General features: G+C 43.9%; 2 protein-coding genes across 5 annotated transcripts in view; one reads left to right on the top strand and one right to left on the bottom strand.

Annotated features, from left to right (window-relative positions):
• M1AP (meiosis 1 associated protein) overlaps positions 1 to 2,062 on the bottom strand; it is a 78,299-nt gene extending 76,237 nt beyond the window's left edge. The window contains exon 1 of the mRNA XM_046661460.1: positions 1,823 to 2,062. Within this exon, the coding sequence (XP_046517416.1) occupies positions 1,823 to 2,062 (240 nt within the window). The remainder of the gene's footprint in view (positions 1 to 1,822) is intronic.
• SEMA4F (ssemaphorin 4F) overlaps positions 1 to 20,909 on the top strand; it is an 80,064-nt gene that overhangs the window by 41,713 nt on the left and 17,442 nt on the right. The window contains exons 1-4 of one of the 4 annotated variants that reach the window (XM_046661456.1): positions 12,879 to 13,128; positions 15,396 to 15,547; positions 16,180 to 16,239; positions 16,472 to 16,570. The exons of 1 other annotated variant lie outside the window; for it this stretch is intronic. In XM_046661456.1, the coding sequence (XP_046517412.1) occupies positions 12,984 to 13,128; positions 15,396 to 15,547; positions 16,180 to 16,239; positions 16,472 to 16,570 (456 nt within the window). In that variant the 5' untranslated portion in view covers positions 12,879 to 12,983. Of the gene's footprint in view, positions 1 to 12,878; positions 13,129 to 15,395; positions 15,548 to 16,179; positions 16,240 to 16,471; positions 16,571 to 20,909 lie in introns of those variants that run through there. 2 more of the 4 variants (XM_046661457.1, XM_046661458.1) reach the window with 2 other exon arrangements.

Raw genomic sequence — 20,909 nt, 5'->3', positions numbered from 1 at the left:
CCATATGGGGCTGGCCAGCCTCTTGAATATTTAGGTTTATAACTTTTGCTAAATTTGGGAAATTTTCAGTGATTGTTTCTTTGAAATTTTTTTCAGCCCCCCCCCCCCCCCCCCCGTCCTTCTCCTTTTCTCTTAGACTCTGATGATATGAAGGTTAGATCTTTTGTTATAGTCTCACATGTCTCTATGACTTTGGTCATTTTTTTAAAGTCTATTTTCTCTCTGTTGCTCAGACTGGGTAATTTCTATTGTGTCTCCAAGTTCACTGATTTCTTCCTCTGTCCTTTCCATTCTGCTGTTGAGCCCATCCACGGAAGATTTTTTTGTTTTTTAAATTTAGGTTATTGTATTTTTCAGTTCTAAAATTTCTATTTCGTTTTTCCTTATACTTCTATTTCTTTGGTGAGACCTTAGATTTTTCCATTTGTTCCAAGCATGTACATAACCACTTGTTGAAGCATATTTGTGATGGCTGCTTCAAACTTCTCTTTAGATAATTCCCACATCTGTATCATCTCAGTGTCAGTGTCTCTTATCTTCTCATCCAAGTTGAGATTTTCCTGGTTCTTGATACGATGAGTGACTTTTTTTTATTGTATTCTGGCCATTTTGGGTATTACGTTATAACTCTAGGTGTTGTTTAAATCTTCTGCCTTAGCAGGCCTCCTCTGACACTGCACCAATGGAGGAAGTGAGGTTTCCACATAATTATTGCCAGGTTGGTGTGTAACTCTATTTGGCATGTGATTATACCCCAGAAGGGAGGGTACCCTGTTACTTCCAGGTAGGAGTGGAAGTTCAGGTTCCCCACATGGTCCCCACTGACACTCCGGGGGTGGAGAAGTTCATTACTATCAGGTAGGCACAATAGTCCTGGCTTTCCAAAAGGCCTTCACTGATACCACCCTGCCTTGGAGGTAAAAAGGTGCTTCACTGACACTCCCCCCATGGCCTCCACTCTGCCTCCTCCAACACTACCTCAACAGGGAGAGGGAGAGATACCTTGTTAATGTTGGGTGGGGGGCGGGGCAGGAGTCTGGGCTCCCACATGGCTTCCATGGACACTACAGGGGAGGAGGTTTTATTCATACTAGGTAAGGATAAAAGTCCTGGCTCTCCACTAGGCCTTCTCTGACTAACCCAGCAGCAAGGCTGCCTCAGGAAGGGGATGCGCTAGAACCTCTGAAGTCTCTCTCGTCCCTGTGATTCTGAACTTTGAATAGGGGAGAAAGTGAAGATTTGAATTTGTTTGAGGAGGAAGAGATACAGTTGTTTATGTGTGAGGGAACTTTGCAAAAGCATTGCCCCGGCCCAGTCTTTCCTTCTAAAACTCTACGGGGAGTTTCATGTGGAACTGCAGAGAAAATATTTTCATGTTTCTGTACAGTTAGGGCTTTCTGAGCAAAGAAACTAGAATCTGGGTTAAAGAACAGTCTTGGAAGTTAAAGGGTGATTGAATAGCTAGAGACCTCTGAAGAAATTCAGACTTATTTCCTTGTGTTTGCATTTCAAAAGGGGATAAAAGGGATCAGCTGCTTACATTCCAAAGGACTATAAATGCCAAGGTTTCTCTCCCTCTCTCAGGAGTGGAGGGGGGCAAGATGTGGCCTATTTTAACTCCCATATTAATTTTGGGGTTTCTCTTCTGCAGTATAAATGCCCCATGTGCAAGATGACAATTGGCTCTCATTGCGTTGCCTGTGGGGTACTGAGTGTGGGAAATGGGCCCAATTATTGCTGTAAGTAATAATAACCATGCTATCTGCTCTAGAAACTTCATATTTGCTTTCAGGATAGAATTAACAAACATAGTTATACTCACCACAAAGGGGAGGACGCATTCATGCTGATTCCGTACCATGTATAAGCTGAACAGGGACATGCGGCTGGGGCCCATCAAGCTACAGGCTAGAGAGAAAAAGTTCTGCAGAGCCTCACAGAGGTTTGAGCAGATGTCAGCCCAGGATGGTAGAGCGATATGCATAATGAGAAGCCTCGGAGGTTGCTGGTAAATCTGCGTGGGAGCAGAGGGTCCTTTAACGGAAGTTCGTCTGTGATACATGGCAGCTAGGTGGAACAGCAGCCACTATCTGGATGTTCTCTACACCTATAGGGAAGGAAAGAGAAATCCCTTGCTTTCACAAAACTGAATTATATGCCATGTTGAAACAAAGAACACAGGTCCTGGGGACTAAGTCCAGAAAGGAGTCAGACTGGGTGCTAACTTAAGCTTCTCTAGGCTATCCCATCTTAACAGTTCCCAAGGGCTCTAGAGGTTTGCCTGTAATGTAAGGCTGACAATGCTCGGAGAGGCTGAGTGGAACTAAACAAAAAGTTACACAAAAGTCAAACTTCAGTCTCAAAGTAAGCTATCTGCCCTCAGAAACTTTGTTTCTTTATTGCACTTATTGTACTGAATTTTAATTTGTTTCTATGACTGCCTCTCCCACTTATATTGTGAGCTTTCCAAGAGAAGAGAACCTGTCTCATCAACTTTACTTATCAGTGCTTAGCACAGTGTTTATTTGGTACATAGTAATTCTTTTTTTTTTTAGATGTTTCTGATTGGCCTTCTTTTTTTTTTTTTTTTTTAAAGATTGGCACCTGAGCTAACAACTGTTGCCAATCTTCATTTTTTCCCCCCTGCTTTTTCTCCCCCAATCTCCTCAGTACATAGTTGTATATCTTTAGTTGTGGGTCCTCCTAGTTGTGGCATGTCATAGTAATTTTTAAAGATGAAAATATGACCACGTTTTCCCCTTCAAGACCCATTCAAGATCCTTCACGGCTTGATCGTCGGCCTCACTGGAGGCTATTCTTCACCTCAAGTTTTTCACCAAAATAAAACCAAATATACCACACACTTCAGTGCATTTCCTCATGCTTCTTTCTCTGCCTCCAACACCCTTGCCTTCTTTCTTTACTGGCTACTTACACTTCTCCCCAGGGCTCAGATTAGGAAAGGAAAACAAATGAGAACACTAAACCAATATTAGGAATGAGAAGGGGACATCATTAAAAATGATCAAACATGGAAAGGATCATAATAGGATATACTGAAAAACTTTATGCCAATAAGTTTGATAGAATGGATAAGTTCCTAAAAAAAAATCTCTAACCAATTCAAATCAAAAAGAAAATTTAAAAACCTAAATAGTCTATAATCATTGAAGAAATTTAATTGGTAGTCAAATATCTTGCCACAAAGTAACTACAGGGCCAGATGATTCCACTGACAAGTTCTATCAAACTCTCAAAGACCAAGAATTTCAATCTTAAATTCTTTCAGAGAACAGGAGAGGCAACACCACTCAATTAATTTTACTAGGTAGCATAACATTTGATACCAAAATCAGATAAGAGTATTATAAGAAAAAAATTATAGGACAATCTCATCCATGAACTTGGATGTAAAAATCCTAAACAAAACATAAGTAGATTGAAAACAGCAATATATAAAAAGAATAACACATCATGACCCAGTTAGGTTTGTCTCAAGAATGCAAAGTTGATATAACATTAGAAAAAGTCACATTCATCACATTAAAAGATTAAATGAGAAAAATATGATCATCTCATTAGATGCAGAAAAAGCCTTTGTTAAAATCAATGTTCATGCATGATAAAGAATCTCATTAAACTAGGAATAGATGATAGAAATAATCTGATAAAATATGTTTACAAAAGCTAGAGCAAATATTTTTAACGGTGATGTTGACAACTGCCCAAGACAAGAAGCCTGCTACCATCACTTCTATTCAACACTGTAGTGAAGGTAGCAATAAAGCAAGACAAATAAAGAAAAGGCATTGCAATGGAAGAAATAAAACTGTCATTGTGGGTAGATGATATGATCATGTATACAGAAAATCTAAAAGAATATACAGTTTTATAGTTTTCCCCAAAAGAGCTCATCTTTTGTTAAATTTTATTCTTAGAGATGTTATTTTTTAAATGTTAATTTACATGACATCTTTTTAAATTTCATTTTTAGTTTGTTGCTAATGTATAGAATAAAACTGATTTTTGTATATTGATTTTGTATTTAACAACCTTGCTGTACTCTCTTGCTAATTATAATAATTTACCTGTAGATCCTTTTGAAGTTTTTGTTCACAGTCATATAATCTGTGAATAATGACATGCACCAGGATACATGAACAAAGTCAGATCATAGCTGCAAAAAGACTATTCATAACAGTCTCGTTTACAATTACCACAAAACTGCAAAAACAAATGTCAATCGACACTAGAATGGATAAATTCTGATATATTTACACATACAGCAATGAAAATGAATGAGCTAGAGTTACATGCAACAAAATGGATGACTCTAAGAAACCTAATATTGATTAAAAGGAGCAAGACACAAAGAATACATATAGTATGATTCCATCTATACAGATGTAAAAAGTAAGCAAAAATAATGACATTGCTTAGGGATGAGTACATAATGGTAAACTGTTTTACAAAAGCAAGGGAATGATTATCACAAAAATTAGGGTAAAGATTTTCTCTGGAAAGGAAGGAGGGCATTATGATTAAAAAGGAACAAAAGGGGTGGTTCTAGGGTGTTGGCAATGTTCTATTTCTTGATCTGTATTGTGGTTACATAGGTGCTCACTTTATAACTATTAAACAATGTGTTCGTGTTTTATAAAATTTTCTCTCTCTATATTTAACAATAAAAATCTTTCAAAAAGGACGTTAGGATAATCATAAAAGAAAATATTTTTTAGATTGAAAACAACATGTCCCCACCTCTGGGAACTAAAATGATTCCATATAATTGTTTTTTAGCTAAAGAATGCAGGGAAAATAAAAGCTTCTTTGATTTCCCCTGAGTCCAACAAAAGAATATTTATGATAACTTTTAGAAACACGTTGGAATTTAGTATTTTTAAAAATGATCTAAGAGTGCAGAGATAAATGTGCTTCCCAAAATGAATCTGTGAAGTTATTTCCCCTCAAACTTTCCTTTTTGGATAGGGGAAGTTAGCATTTGTTCATTCAACAATTTTTTACTGAGCTCCAATTATGTGCTGGGTATAGCAAAACACATAAATGAATGGATATGCTAATCTGACAAAAGTAATCTTGAACAAGAAATCCAAATCAGTGACCTATGTGTCTACCAAGAAAGCACATATAAATATCTTTTAAGTGTACTGGAAAATTAAGTGCATGGGACCAATGTAATGCTGAATTTGACACTGACATACAGATTCACATAGACAAACAGGTACCCAGACAGAGGCTTATTTAATGTAGAATGAACTGCTATTCCTCTCTATCTTCCCTCACATCTGAAACTCTTGTCATTTTAGAGTATAGGCAGTTCTAACTTTGCATGTTTCCAATATATACAAATCTCAGTTACTACAGTTTAGTTAATTAACACCAGTCGCTCATCAACACAGTTCAAATGTCAGTTGCCATAGAATATTAACTGTAATTACATAAAGTACAAATCACAGCTGGCTCTTGAGTCCACAAATCACTGCATAACAGGTGCACATCATAATCAGTGATCAATTACGTCACTTCTTTCAAAGTTTGTTGGTGACTGGTCACTGCAGATCTCAGTTTAAGCACAGACAGCAAAGTGTGTAGTTGTTTTACCTCCTTGTCTTCTAGTGATAAACCCATATGACATTTTACAAAAGTGGATAATTAAAAGAAGAAATTGGCCAACAAAGATGAAAGTGTAGCAAAGAAACAGTAAGTGGTAATGCTGAAAGTGAAAGTTGATTGGAACAAAAAGGGAGTTACAGAGGAAAGCTGACTGTGAGAATATTGACAATGCTGCCATTTGACAGACTATAGACAAGCAGCCAGAAGAACTCAATGAAGGTGAACTTATCAGCATAAATGAGGAAAGTGGTTGTGACAAAGAGTTTGAAGATGTCCCAGAGAAAGTGCCACTGGCAAAACACTTCCTATTAAAGGAACTCTTGGAGATATTTTATAAAATTGAAAGCACAAAGGATAAAATGATGGAAGCTGATTGGCACTCAGGAGTATCACAATTTGGTAAGACACAGAAAAAATGCTTGCTCTGTCCTAAGTTATACCACGAGAAGACAAGCACAAGCACTGTTCGAACCACTCTTGATAAGTTTTTTACAAAGAAATAAAACACTTTAATTCTCAATGTTTCTAATGTCTCAAATTACAGTGTGCTAAATAGATACCAGTTTTACTATTTTTCATTTCCCTGTACACTTATAACTGAGAGTAAGAGAGCTTTTAATGTTTTTCAACAATTTTGAGAGGTTCCAGAACAAATATAATTTTTTTCCATTGGTTATAAGATCACTTTGAAGCATTTCAGCTTGCACAGTCCTTTTTAGATCCCACACTTATGTGCAATTCCAAGACTGTACTTTAAATGACATAAGAGACAGCTGTCTTCCCTACATGCTCAAACGCGATCAATTAATGCATCTGATGCATCTGGCCATAGTAATAAGCAGCATCTGACTATTTCTGACCCTATACTCTTCACTTTTCCCAAGAACACTCACTTATTGGTGTCCCCCTGCAAACTGGTTAAACCTGGAACTGGGCCTCGAACCACCAAAAGCCGTCAAGTTACTCCCTTACTAAAAACCAATGGCTTCTAATCACACTTAGAACAAAATCTTAAATCTTGACCCTGGCTCCGAAATTCTGCATGTGTCTCCTTCCCAATTCTCCATGCTCCTGCCATGCCATCCCTGCCCAGCCCCTTCCCATCCCACCCCTGTCCCTGGGGCAGCTTTCAGCTCCACAAATGGGTTTGGCCTCTGCCTGTGGATCCTGCTGCCGGACATTCTTTTCTAAGCTTTCCCCCTCCTTCACCCTACTCATCCTTTAGGTCTTATGTTAGGCCCCTCTACACGCCCTCATAAAAGCACCTATACCATGCTTTTATAGCCCTTGGACACTTTGTGTGTTGGATAAATGATTCAACGGTGCTCCCTCCTGCAGGGCTGCATTAAAAATTTCGTGGATCCTAAGCACTGTTGCCTTCAAGGGCCCCTTCCTCATTTAAAAGAGAAAAATTAAAAGATTTTCGTGGATCCCAAAAATTTCATTTTTTTTTCTGAGGTAAGAAAAAAAGGAAACATTTTCTTCGACCCTAAGGGTTTTTTGGTTTCTTCCGACTTTACGAGAAGTTAAAAATATTTTCGCGGGCCCCCTACTGTCGTGGGCCGTAGGCACAGCACCCACCGCGCCTGACGGACGGGCGGCCCAGCCCCTAGGCCCCCGAGAGCCCGCTGAGGACACCGGCGGCTGCCTGTCCTGTCCTGTCCTGTCCTCAGAAACGTGTGCGGAGGGATGACTCGGACCCGAGGGAGAGCTGGGCCTCTGGGCGTCGCTCCCGCCCAGGCACCGGCCAGGCCTCAGGTGGGCCCTGAGGGCAGGCGCGAGCTCGGCCCAAGCCCATTCCGCGAGGCGCTGCCCGCCCTCGGGGCTGTCTTCCCTCCCTGAGGCCCTCAGACCTGCCCCTGCCCCAGCTTAGGAGCAGTGCGGACGCCCCGCCGTCCTTAGGAAGGTAAAAGCCCCTTTACCTGGTCCTTCCTGCTCTCCGTGTGCGCCTGCGCCGCCGACGGCGCCCCCCGCAGGCCGGCGGCGTCAGGGCTCTGCGAGCGCCGCCTCAGGGCCCGCCTCAGGCTGCGCCCCAGGACGCTCCTCCGGACGCGCTCTCCAAGGCCCCGGCGCCGGAAACCGCCCTTCTTTGGCCCTGAGGTAGAGTTTTGGATCTCTGTGGACAATATTATGCTAAAGCTGACACTTCCTCGTTAGCTCCTCCCATGAAACATTCCGGTGGCTTTAACCTTTCTCTTCCACGTCATTCATTCACTCATTCAGTCACTCTTCAATAAATATTTGTTGAGAGCACACTGTGTGCCAGGCACGGTGCTAGGACTGGGATAGAGTGGTCACACGAACAATGGTCCCCGCTCTCAGGGAAGTTAGAGTTTAGTCTTCCCTCTGGGAGTTCTTTTAAGTCTTTTCAAGCCTCTACATTCCAAGGGGGTCTGCCCCTGTGACTCATACTCATTCTCATTCACTGGCTGTTAATTCCTATAGTCCCTTTGACAAGAGCCAGTTGGGGATAGGAGTGTCCTGGTCCTTATTAGTTGGCTGGTCTGGGTCTTCAGCTCTGTCTTGTTGGATGAACATTCGTCTCTGAATTAGCCCACAGGAGAAGAAAAGGTAATGCTAGTACCAAACCGGAAATGGACATTTTATGATTATTTTTCCCCTCTTTATGATTAGTTTTCCCCCACTCAGTTTATTGCCTGAGATGTAGGTTGCGGGAGGGAAGGTCAGTTTACCAATGAGTGGTTCAGGATAGGATAGCACCAATAGGAAAAGAGCCACCTGCCTATGTTCTAGTCCCTCTAAACCACTTGTGCTCCTCTCAACAGCTCCTCAGAGTAAAACCAGAAATATTTAACCCAAGTGTCCCAGTGTTGTAATCTGATGTCCAACAGACTTCCTGTGTTTCAATATAAGGGATAGCTTCTCAACAGGTCTTTCCCACATAGTCCAAATTAGTCTTCCAGTCTCTGATCTCCAGATTATCCTTTCAATGATGTTAGAATTGTCCTTGTAAAAATATATTTGGTCATGTCATTCTTTGGCTTAAAAACTGTTTGTGTTTCCTTTCTGGTTACAACTATTATAACTGACCCCAGCTACCTTACCAGGCTCAACTCCAACAATACCCTTACTCTAACTCCAACCCACACCACTGTGGAAATTAATAAAAGAAACCTTAACTAAATTGGGGTCGGGAAGGCCTGAAGAGGGAGCTCTCATGCCCTATCACACATGTCAACTCACCAAACAGGCAGAGACAGAGGCTTGCCTCTTCCACGGAAAGTAAAACTACTTCACTACTGAAGGAAGATTTCTCTCCCCACCTGGCAATGGCCCAGCCAGTGAGAAATGCCCAGCTCAGCCAATGAGAATCCGTTGCTGCCCTGAACTGTTACTTTTCCCCAGTGGGCTTTCCTATGGGACAGCCCTTCCCTACTCCCTCTTTTTCTCTATAAAGGCAGCTCCCCTTCTTTCTTTTTTGGAGTTGCCTATGGTTTACCATAGTAGGCACATCGTGAATTGCAATTCTTTTGGCGATTCCCAAATACACTTGTTTTGAAGCTTTTCAAGTCAACACCACCTTTTGCTGCCAGCTATAATAAATTTATCTCTGTACTGTCTATAAGTTGTCTTATCTGTCTGGAGTGGTATTTATTGAAAAAATGTGCCAAGAACCATGCCAGACATGGAAGACTATGACATGATTCCCTGAAAACCCCACTAAACTCTGAGGATGACAAACTATAATTGCTGAGAAAGTCCTTGCAGACTTTCAACTACAAGGAGGGTATTGACCAACAGTGTCAGTTGCTGCCTTAAAAATCCACTGCCATGATAGCATGGAGACCACATTTCCCACAGGCTGCTCCCAGTCGATGACTGAGTATGGCCGGGATATTAAGGCAGACTTATTCCTGGGAGACATGGGACTCCTCTCATGGGCGGCTTTGGCTCGATGATTCCTCAACAGCCTTGCTGAATTTTCAGAATGCTTCCTTCCCTCTTGTCTTCACTTGGGGTCAGACTTGCACCACATCTGACTGCTCTGGAAGCCTTTCCTGGCTTCTTCCTCATTTTCTCTCATAGGTGTTTTGCCTATAAAATCCTTGTAAATTTAATCTTGTCTTAGTATCTGGTTCTTGGAGGACCCAGACTGACGTGAATATTTGAACAAGTAATTCCAGACAAATGTAATAAGCACCAATAAAGGTATTAAGCAAACATTCACCAAATATTTACTGACTGCCTACTATATGCCAGACACTGTGCTAGGCTCTGAGAATAAAATCACATCTGCCCTCTTGGGGCTTAAAGTCTATGGAGGACAGTCAATGGCAATGTGCTGTCATATGAACTACAGCAGTGGAAACAACAAGGTTATGGGGGCACATAGGAAAGCATAGACTTGGAGATTTGGGGCAGGCCTTTTGGAGAAAGGGATTATCATTCTGAGCTGAATCAATGAAGTGAATAGGAGTTAGCCAAGCAAGGGGCATGGAGAGCACTCCAAGAGAGGGGATGCTGAGGGAATGAATAAACTCAGCTAGCCTGGAGCATAGTATATGGAAGAGGTAGTCAAGGGGCCAGAACATGTAAGGTCTTGTGGACTATATTAAGGATTTTGGATTTCATCCCATAGCAAAGGTGAGGTGGGGAGCTGGACTGAAGTGTTTTAAGCAGAGGAGTGATATGATCTGATTTGTGTATTGGAGAGAACATTCTATCTGCCCTAAGGGGAATGGATTGGGGGCTGGAGTTGGGGTGGTGGTGGCTGGGCATGGAGGTAAGACTGGAGTAGGAAGTAGCCCAGGCAAGAGATGATGGTAGTTTGAATTAGGGTGTTGGTAGGGGGATGCAGAGATGTGGTGGAGATATTTAGGGGTTAAAAATAATAAGTCTTGGTGATTGATTGGATTGCTTAGGAGGAATCTAGAATGACAGAGCCTAGAACATAGTAGGCATTCAATGAATATATTGAATAAATGAATGCAAAGTTTCTGGCTTGGACAGCTGGAAAGACAGTGGTGCTATATATAGAGATAGGAAACTTGTTTCTACCATCTACCACCCAGTTACTCAGGCTGGTGTGGAGGTGAGGATGACAACTCAGTTTTGGACATGCTGAAATCAAGTTCAATATGCAGTTGGATGTATGTGTTGGAACCTGAAAAGAGAATTCTAGACTAGAGATGTAGATTTAAGAAATAGCTATTAGTTAAATTAGTATGAATGAGACTACCTAGAGCAGCAACTTTTTTCAAAGTGGGGATTTTGGCCCATTAATAGGTAGCAAAATCAATTCAGTGGGTTGCAACCAGAATTTAAAAAAACAAAATAGAATAACATGCAATACAATAGAAAATATCAGGGTTTAGCTCTTGAACTAATTATAATGTGTGACTTTGTGAAAAGTTTACTAATATATTATGAATGTATATACTCGTGTGACTAGGTTGCAATGTAAAATGAACTTCTTATTGTGTATTGCTGTCAAAAAATTTGAAAAAGAGTTTTGAAAAAATCAAAAGACAATCAATGCCTAAACCATGTTCAGAGGAGGGACGAAGGCCTAGGGTAGATTGCTGAGGAGCAGCTAGGGAAAGGCATATATCAGTGCTAGAGGAAGAAGCTCAGAGGAAGGTCCCATTGCGTTGAGGCTAGTGTGTTACAAAGAAGGTTTCAGAGAGAAGATTTGATGAACCAATCTCAAATATCTAATTTCCCTTCTAGACAAAGGAATTTGAATTCAGACATCATATTTTAACCATCTTCTTATCTTTGGTGCTTACCAAAATGCCTAGCAGATAGTAGGCCCTCAATAACTATTGAATGAATAAACCAGAACTTGCACTTCAGAAAGATTACCCTTTCTGCCAATCCCAAAGGGGAGAGATTGGAGATAGGGTGCTTTTTTTTTTTTTTTTTTAAATGAAACTATTGCATAGTCTAGGTGAGTGATGATGAAGTCTCGAACTATGACAGTAACGGACAGAAAAGAATGGATTTGTGTATGAGGCAGAATTATCAGGACATGGTGACTGCTTGCATGTGGATGTAGCAGGCAGCTTCCAAGATGGCCCCTTGAAATCCTCATATTCCATCCTTGTGTAGTCGCTTCCCACAGTGCATCCAGGTTGGCCTGTGTAATCAATAGAATATGGCAGAAATGATTGTACGTTACTTGTGAGGCTAGGTCATAAAAGACATTGTGACTTTCGCTTTGCTCTTTTGGATCACTTGATTTGAGGAAGCCACTCCATGTTATGAGGACATTCAAACAGCCTCATGGAAAGGTCCATATGGATAAGAATTGAGACTTATTGCCAACAGCCAGCATCAATTTTCCAGCGTGGAAGTAACTCATCCTGGAAGTAGATCCTTCAGCCCCAGTCAAGCCTTCAGACGACAGCAGCCCCATCCAATATCTTGACAGTAACCTCATGAGAGACTGGGAGCCGACCACCCAGCTAAGCTTCTTCTGATAAGCCTCGATAACTAATACAACGAGGAATGAAAGAGGAGAAAGCAAGAATTACCTGCAAGACTATAAATTGGAGGATTAAATGCTTGAAGAAGGAGCAGGGATTTGGATGTGAGAGAGTGAGTTATGTTCAGGCCCTATGTTTGTCTTGTCTGTAGGATAGCCAAGCGGACATGTCCATTTTTGCCTCTTGCCCTAAAAGGCCAACTCATCCTCAAACACTCAGTTCAAATGTCACTTCTGTGAAAATTTCCTTATTTTCTCAGGCAAAACCTATCCCTTCTGAGCACTTATTGCACGTTATTATAGCAAACATGAGTCACTTTGTATTGTGATTATCTATTTGCAGTTATTTGTTTACATGTCTGTCTCATTACACTGTGAGCTCTCTAAGGGCAAGGACTATGATTTTTTGTATTATTGTATTTTTTTGTTGTCGTTTTTTGTGTGTTTTGCATTGTGGCTGGCACAAAGCCTTCACTAAATGTCTGCAAAAGTAGTAATTCTGAGAAACTTGGTGCGTGTACCCATTTACCCACATGCTTTCCCTATTGGCACAGATATGAAAATTTGAGTTTTTAGAAAGGCCCGAGCAAACCTGCGAAGGACACCTCCAGACCAGTTCCGAGGTAGGACTCCCACCTACACCTGGGTCCAGCTGCTTCTCTACCTGCGTCGGGCTCTAGGGCTTCTTAGCCCCGCCACCACTCATCCCCGATTGGCTAGAGGAGGAAATCGGCCCGAACATTGGTCCCTTCTTTAAAGGGCGGAGCCGGGTTGCGTTTGGTCCGGCCGCCGCAGGCCGAACTCGGCTGGGGAGAAGGCAGTGGGGCGGAGGCCGGCGGCGCCGCCGCTCTTGGTGGAGGCGGCAGGGCGCGCCCCGCTCGGCGGCCAGGCGGAACCGAAGATGCCGGCGTCTGCCGCGCGGCCCCGCCCGGGCCCCGGGCCGCCTTCGGCCTCGCCCTTCCCGCTGCTCCTGCTGGCGGTGCTGAGCGGCCCGGTGTGCGGCCGCGTCCCCCGCTCGGTGCCCAGGACCTCGCTTCCCATCTCCGGTAAGGCGCGGGCGCCCTCCCCCGCAGACCTTCGCGCCGCGCCCAGGCCCCGCCCGCAGGTGCCCGCACCCCCCTGCCCTCCCTAGTGGGACCGCCGCACCCCGGGGCCTCCTAGCGCTGCGCGCTCTGTCCCGCGCCGCCCACGCCCCGCCAGGTCCGGGCGGGTCCCCCACGCGGCGCTGCTCCACCGCATCCTGGGCGCAGGCCTCACGCCTCGGCTCGCGTGACACGCCCAGGCGGCTTCTGAGGCCCCTTATTCGCAGACCTGCGGGAGAGTGAAGGCCCCCAGTGCGGACGTTGAGGCCCAGGGAGGAGGTGGGGGCTGCCCGAGGTCGGCCGTTTCGAAAGTCCCTCTCCCTTATTTCCCGGTTCCCGCACATACACCTGAGTCGGTCACGCCGGCTTGACACCCTTTGTGCTTCCAAACCCATTGGTCTTTCATTCTACTCCAACCGCCCATCCTTCTGATTACCAGCTCATCAGTTCCATCGACCTGCTTCTCAAATTCATTCCCTTATCATCAGTTCTCCCTTCTCCAAGCCTTTTGCCCTGCTCGTAGCCCTAATCTCCCTAACCCACTTCCCAGTCCTCTCACTTCTCTGACACCAGCTCCCATCCTCCCATTATGCGCTCCATCATAACTCTCCTGACTTCCTAAACGTTCCCTGCTCCCTCTGCTTATTCCCCACAATGAATATTGGGAAACCATTCAACGAGTTGATTTAAAATTCTGTTTAAATGATTTTGAAAATCTTCAGGAGAAAAAAAGAAGGAGGGAGATGTGGTCCTTTCAAAAGATGTGGAAGAAGCCAGGGGATGCTACAGGGTTAAAAGTAGTCATTGATGTGATTCACAGTTCAAAGGCTCTCTGCTAAAGGCTCTCTGAGAATGGCCATGGACTTTGTTTTCTTCTCAGGGGGCATTGAGTGATAGCGTCCTGGGCAAACAGAACCAGTGAAGCAGAGAGTACAACCTGTTGGTAAAAACTCACCACTGGATAAAAGTAATTTAGAGTCTAAACTTCAGACTGATAACATACATATAGGGATGCCATGACTCCAGAAGATCAAGTTGTGGTCAGAGCCTTGGCTTTCAGACTCTGCTGGAGTAACAGCCACAACACAGAGTTGAGGTTGCCAGGCTGGGTTGATCTCCAGGAATCCAGAGAGGTCTAGATGGCAAGGTGAAGCAGAGCTGGGGATACAAAGGGAGGTTGAGTGATCCAGGGCTTATTACGAATCATGAGAGAAGAGGCAGGATACAGCACAGTCCTGAGTATGGGTGTGGGAGGATGGGTGAGTGGGCCACCATACACCAGTACATCTGGGAGTGAATGGCTGCTGGCCATTCTGTCATTCTTGAGGATAGCTGAGCAGATGAAGCAGCTAGAACGGAGTTGTATTGGTGCAGAGATAGGGTCCCCAGAGCCAGAGGTTGAGCTAAGAAGGTAAATTCATGCTGACTTATTTGTTATAATCTTTAAATGGATAAGAGTTTTGAGTGCTACTGTGAGGTTTAGATTTGGCCAAAACAGAGCATGTGCCTAAGGAGGGAAGAAGGGACCCATTTGTGAATCTTGTAGTATGTGTCAGGTGCTTCCACATATGTTATCTCATTTAATTCTCCATACAACCCTGGATGGTGGTGATGAGGAAAGTGATGCTCAGAGAGGGCAAGTAACTTACTCAAGATTGTACAGCTGGTAGGTGAAAGAACCACATTTAAACTCTGGCTGATCCATTTCTAAAGCACATACTCTTGCCTACTACACTCGCTACCTTTTTGGGTGGAATGGAGGGGAGGTCAAGTATGGTGGGAAAGAGAGGAGATAGTCTCTTAAAGTGAAAAGAGTGAAGCATTTCCCTTCTAAGTAAAAAGAAGTTACTAGTAAGTAGTGATTTAAAAAAAAGGAAATTCAGAGAGGAAAGTACTCGTACCTCCTATAGGTGTTTTCAAATTATATATCATGTTGCCATGAATAGAAATTACAGACTTAATATTTATGCTTTATTTTAATAAAGTCTTCTATTTTTATAGAAAAAGCATACTTGACAGGATTGTATGCTAATATTCTGGCCTTATCAGTTAGCTACCTCTGGGCATGTGTAGATTTGACCCACCAAAGCTCTGTTTTTCCCCTGATGGCTGCTAAATAAATGGTACTTGGAAGAAAACAAGTTGTCCCCTTTGGCTTTGCCCTTGTGAACCCAACCCTTATGAAACGATGCCTGATGTCACTGTCCCCTTTCACCCTCTCTCCCTGCCAGAGGCTGACTCCTATCTCACCCGATTCACCGTCCCTCAGACATACAATTACTCTGTTCTCCTCGTGGATCCTGCTTCCCACATGCTTTATGTCGGCGCCCGGGACACCATCTTCGCTTTATCCCTGCCCTTCTCAGGGGAGAGACCCCGCAGGGTGAGAGATGGGAGTGAGGAGGACCCCAGACCCAGAGCATGTGATTAGATCGGTGGTTTTATGGGATGTGAGGGGAGAGTGTTGTATGAGGAGGAGTGTTGGTGAAAATGAATAAGGGGAGATCATCAACTTCATTGGCTCCACTGAGGGTGATGGCAGGGGGGTCATGGTGACTGGGGAGGCTATGAGGGAGGTTCATGATGATGGGGAGGAGGACACAGTGGCCAGATTTTAGGTGACAGTGGGCAGAGGAATCATTAGAATCACAATACTCTAGGGCAATAGCTTTCAGACTCTTTTTGACGACCCCTTAGTAAGAAATATACGGTACATTTTGACCCAGTACACAAAGTGTGTACTGAAAGAAACATTTCTTGAAACAATATCTACTCTCCTATATGTGATACATTCTTGATATATTGTTTCATTAAAATAATGTTGGTTATGACTTCACAATTTATTTCATTACTTATTAATGGGTGGAGAGCTCCAGTTTGAAAAACAGTGCTCTGGGGGCGGGGGATGGCTCTCAAGTTCCCAAACTGATGGGGGTTGTGGAACTGTGTCACCTACCGTGACTTGGGAGGGTTTGGGGGTGAATCTGAGGGAAATGGTCACTCCTCCTTTCTCAGATTGACTGGATGGTGCCTGAGGCCCACAGACAAAACTGTAGGAAGAAAGGCAAGAAGGAGGTAGGTGTAAATCTGGGCCTTGTCCTCAATGTCAGTTGAGACCTTGGCCCAGCCCTGACTCTGTGTCAGTCCCATGCAGTGCTCCCATCCCAATGGGCCCAGGCAGGGACTCTAACACCATGTCATCACCCATCATCTCTGTTCCCAGAGCTGCATCTAACTGTCCTGACACTACCCTACCTTTCCTTGTACCTGCTGCTTCTGATTCTCTCTAACCATCTCTGACCCCCAGGATGAATGTCACAATTTTATCCAGATTCTCGCCATTGCCAATGCCTCTCACCTCCTCACTTGTGGCACCTTCGCTTTTGATCCGAAGTGCGGGGTTATTGTGAGTGATGGGGGGGTGGATGGGAAGGGTCTTCTGTGAGTCACCATGATGGGGTGCATGCTTAAGGCAACCCTTGTGCATGATAAGCATTGAGGGTGAGGGATGTCCTTACAGGGTGGAGCCTTTGTCTGCTGTTGAAAGAGGGTAAGAAAGGAAGCGGGAGGGAGGTTGTCTATAGAAGGTGAGGTATACAAAGTGTAAGGAGAGACATAGTGGGATGGTGAAGGAAGTTAGGGATTCTAGCTGGGCTGGGGAGAGGATAAATCTAGGAGAGAGACCAGTAGCTCATGTTTCCCTTGCCCTGTGTTTGCTTTGTCCAGGCAGCCTGGGTCCATTTCTTAATCAGCACAGTCCGTGCCCGATTCTTCCTCCCATAGCATGTGACTGTTTCTCACTGCCTTCTCCCACCTCCACTGCCAACCTCATTCTATGTGGGCTGTGACCCTCTGCTCTCATGGCCTCTGGGGTTACTACTCACTAATGTATTCCCTCCTGATCCCATACTCTGGATCTTGCCTTCAAGGTGGACACTCTGTCATCCATGTTTTCTTCCAGGTCCTGTTCATTGTTCTTGAAGCCCTGGGCATCTCCACCCTTACACTCAGGCAGGATTGGGACATGTATACCCCTTATCACATCTAGTCTAGTCATGGCCACAAAAGTCCCTGGGACTGGTGACATATCAGGAAAGGTCTTAATATTTTTGAATCCTTAGCTTTTCCCATCAGTTAACCAGTAGTCAGTTACTGGACTTCTGGCAGCACACATTTGTGACAAGGCCCTGGGATGAGTCAAAAGCCTCATATGTCCTTTGTATCCAGTGGCTTCGCTTTCTCCTCCATAGAGCAATAAGAGGGAGTGCAACGACTCCCTTTCCTGACCCTGATCCTTAACTGTAGATCTTGGCTTGACCCTTCTGCAGCCTGCAGTAATCCTTGCCACCTGGATCTCGTCAGTGTGTACCTCCAAACCTTTCTTTGTTAAAGACCATCCTCATATCTCTGGCTTAGAATGCTATAGTTGCATATGCTTGATTGCCCCAGTTAGTCTCTCTATGCTGCCTTTGGAATTAGTTTGGCTTCTGTTGAGTTCTTTTCATAATGCCAGTGATAGACTCCCTACTGGGGTATGGATAGCTCCCGTATCCTGGGAAGGTTTCCCAGTTCAGGGTGGTGTTGAAAATCTCTATATCCCATGAAGTAATGTTGAGGGTCTAGTTTCCCTGTAGTTCTCACAAAGCTCACAAAGCAGCAGTGGAACTGTCATTGCCATACTTGTCCTTTTCCAGTCTGCACAGTTTCAGGGAGCTCAGGGGTATGAATACCAGAACCATGGCTTATAGACAATGAGATGGCACCAAGTTAGTCTTCCAGGCCCTTCTATTCTTCCATGGCTTTCTGAGGTGGGACCCTCATAGTTGTTAGCTAAGTATCTTGACAGAAAATGTTCTGGGTGCACCTGTCAGGATTGATGCGACTCAAACCCATCTCTATTCTTGAGGAACATCAGCAACCAAGAGTGAAGCCAGGGGCCCGTGTCCTGTGCTCCTACAACTTCCAGCCCTTTCTCTGAACACTCTCATCTAGCAGGCTCCGGAAATGAAGGACCATCCTTTGGTCAAGGCTTGTTTGTAGAAGAACATAGGACACAGCTGCAAAAAGATCAGCAACGTTAACCCCTCAAGCCACAGCCTGAGACTGCCCTCTAGACTTCCGGAATGCTCTCTCCTGCCTTTACCTGTCTTATCCTACTTTATTCTTGTTCTTGCCTTATTCTTAGCACTGAATCTCTCATGTCCCAGACTGATGACTTTAAGACTATCTATAACTATTATCTGAGAGCTTTGACTAGCTGATCCAGACACAACAACTTGCTCATAGTTGATTTCTCAGAGAAATGAAGGTTCTTACAAAGGGAAGTTCAAGTACTGGACCTACTAGCTCCAACGATGTGGAGTGCTGTCCTTTAGTGACAGCTCCTCAGACATTGGAGGAGAATATTTTAATTTGTTTTCTTGAGGGAACTCCAGCAGTTGACAGAGAAAAATGTTAGACTTACAACAATAACAACAAGACTTCCCATTCACTTGAGTATCTACTCTGTCCCAGGCTTGGTGCTGGGTACTTTACATTCATGATTGAGTTTAATTCTCATCAGATCATGATATTTAGGTCTTATTTATTTCCATTTTACAGGCAAGGAAACAGTTCTGAAAAGTTAGGTACCATCTCTGAGATTATGTAGCTGGGAGAGGCAGAGTCAAGATTCAAATCCAGGTTTGTCTGGCTCTGCTCTACTCTGCTGTCCCTCTAGCCCAGCTTGCAGCCCAGAAGACCTTAGCTGGCTTCAATCTCTTGTGACATTTGACCTGCTTCATGTAATGGAGACCATGTATATATATATATATGTATATATTTTTTTTTTGCTACCCACCTGGGAAAGGTCCTTTATGTACTCTGTACCCTTCTTGACCAAGGCCAAAGGACAGATTCTAACCCCACAGCTCAGTGAGAGCCTTCCTACCTATCCCTGACTTTCATCTTGAGGGACTTGCCTTCACCACAGCTGATGCTGAGAGACTGTGCTGATGGACACAATGAAGATACAGTGAAAAATCTCAACATTTAGGTAGGGAATGTAGTGGAATGATCTTGTCCCTTTCAGATCCTAGTTAAATGTCACTTTGACCATACAGTAATCATAACCTATCTAGTTAATAGGAGACTCACTTGCTCAAAGGCTATAAACCTAGATAACGTGATGATGCCATTTTGGGAAACTGGAAGATGACTAGTTTTGACATGTTGAGTTTTATTTTATTTTATTGAGGTCAACATGTTAAGTTTGGAGGAGCTGATAGATGATCTCTGTGAGGTAGTCTAGCAGTCAAGTGCAAACATGAACTAGAGTTTGGAAGACATCAGACTCGATTAATCGATTAAGATTAAAGAGAATGAGAACTGAGAAAAGGTTCCATCCTTTCAGTCCTTGGTGACATATAATGCGGTAGTTTCAGGCATAGAGATGGGAAAACATAGTTTGTTTTCCAGGAATAACAGGTGATTCAGTTTGGTTAGACAAAGAGTTCATTTTGAGAAGTATTAGAAAATAAGTAGTTTGGGCTAAGAGTTCGTACTCCAGTCAGTGATGAATCATTTTGTCATTCTCTTGCTCAAAAATTTATCAAGTCGGTGACTAATAGTCTAGGAATTTTAATTGGGGGTGGATATGTAGAATAAATGGGAGGTAAGGCTGGGCAGTGTGGAGAAAAGGTTACTGCCATAGTTCAGGTTAGAGGTAAGAAGGGCCACAGCAGCAGATATTAACCCCAAGTCCAATGTGCCCCAGACATCTTGGTAATCTCTCACTGAACTGTCATCTTTCTCCTTAGGTTAGGATGCTCCCACTGCCTCACAAGTGAGGTGCTTGTGCCTCCCTGGGGTCCTCCATTCCAGAAACTCTCTTGACCCGGTATTCCCTTTTTGGGGACTTCAGATCACATCTGATTTTAGCAGGCGTCCTTCAAGACTCTCAGTAAAATAAAACATTGTTTGCCAACTATAGCAAGTAAATGAGCAGTCAGAATGGGCCAGTGGTATACTGATGCTCAGGGGATATCTATGTTGCTACTCCAACTACCATCAAAGTAATTAGGCTCCAGCAACACCGTATGTCACCCTCATTTGTGAACTAGAGATGTCATGCCTGGCACTTCTATGCGATAACTTTGATTCCTAACCAGCCACAGTTAACTGCCGTGTTAGTCCCAGGTTGAAATCCTGCATTCCATTTTTGGATGTTATCTTGAAGCCTCTCTTAATGCTGGATGCTCAGCTAAGGTAATTTCTGGCTGGCCCTGGTGGAACTCTTACACTTCTCACTTCCTGCCCAGGTCAGTCCCTCTGGAGTCCCTGGATGAGGAAGGCACTTAACCAAATCCTCAAATTCTGACCTGAGCTTCAGGTCTTCACTGACTTTGCAGATTCCCTTCCCTGCTTCTCTGTATCCTTGACTCTGGTCCTGTCTTTCATTCTTGGGATGGGAGTACGGGGAGGAGGGCCCTTCTCTGGGTTTCAGATGGTCCTATTATCAGCCTGTACTTTCCTTACTCTTCTTAAGGGCTCCAGCCCTCAGGAGGCCTGCTTTCGTCCCAGGTCCTCCATGTTCTGTAGCACACTTCCAGCCAGTTGCAAACCCTGCAGTTCAGCAGCATTTCAGAGCAAAGATCTGCCTTTCAGCCTTTTAGTGTTTTCTAGAGGCATCGTAGGGGTTCTTTCATCAGGGCTTGAGGGTGTTGGGTACTAGGGAAATTGAGGAAAGAGGAATAAACTGATGAAAA

The sequence above is a fragment of the Equus quagga genome, chromosome 5 (assembly GCF_021613505.1).
Source record: "Equus quagga isolate Etosha38 chromosome 5, UCLA_HA_Equagga_1.0, whole genome shotgun sequence".
NCBI lineage: Eukaryota > Metazoa > Chordata > Mammalia > Perissodactyla > Equidae > Equus > Equus quagga.
Note: the sequence above shows the minus strand (reverse complement) of the source record. Positions and strands in the feature narration are given on the sequence as shown.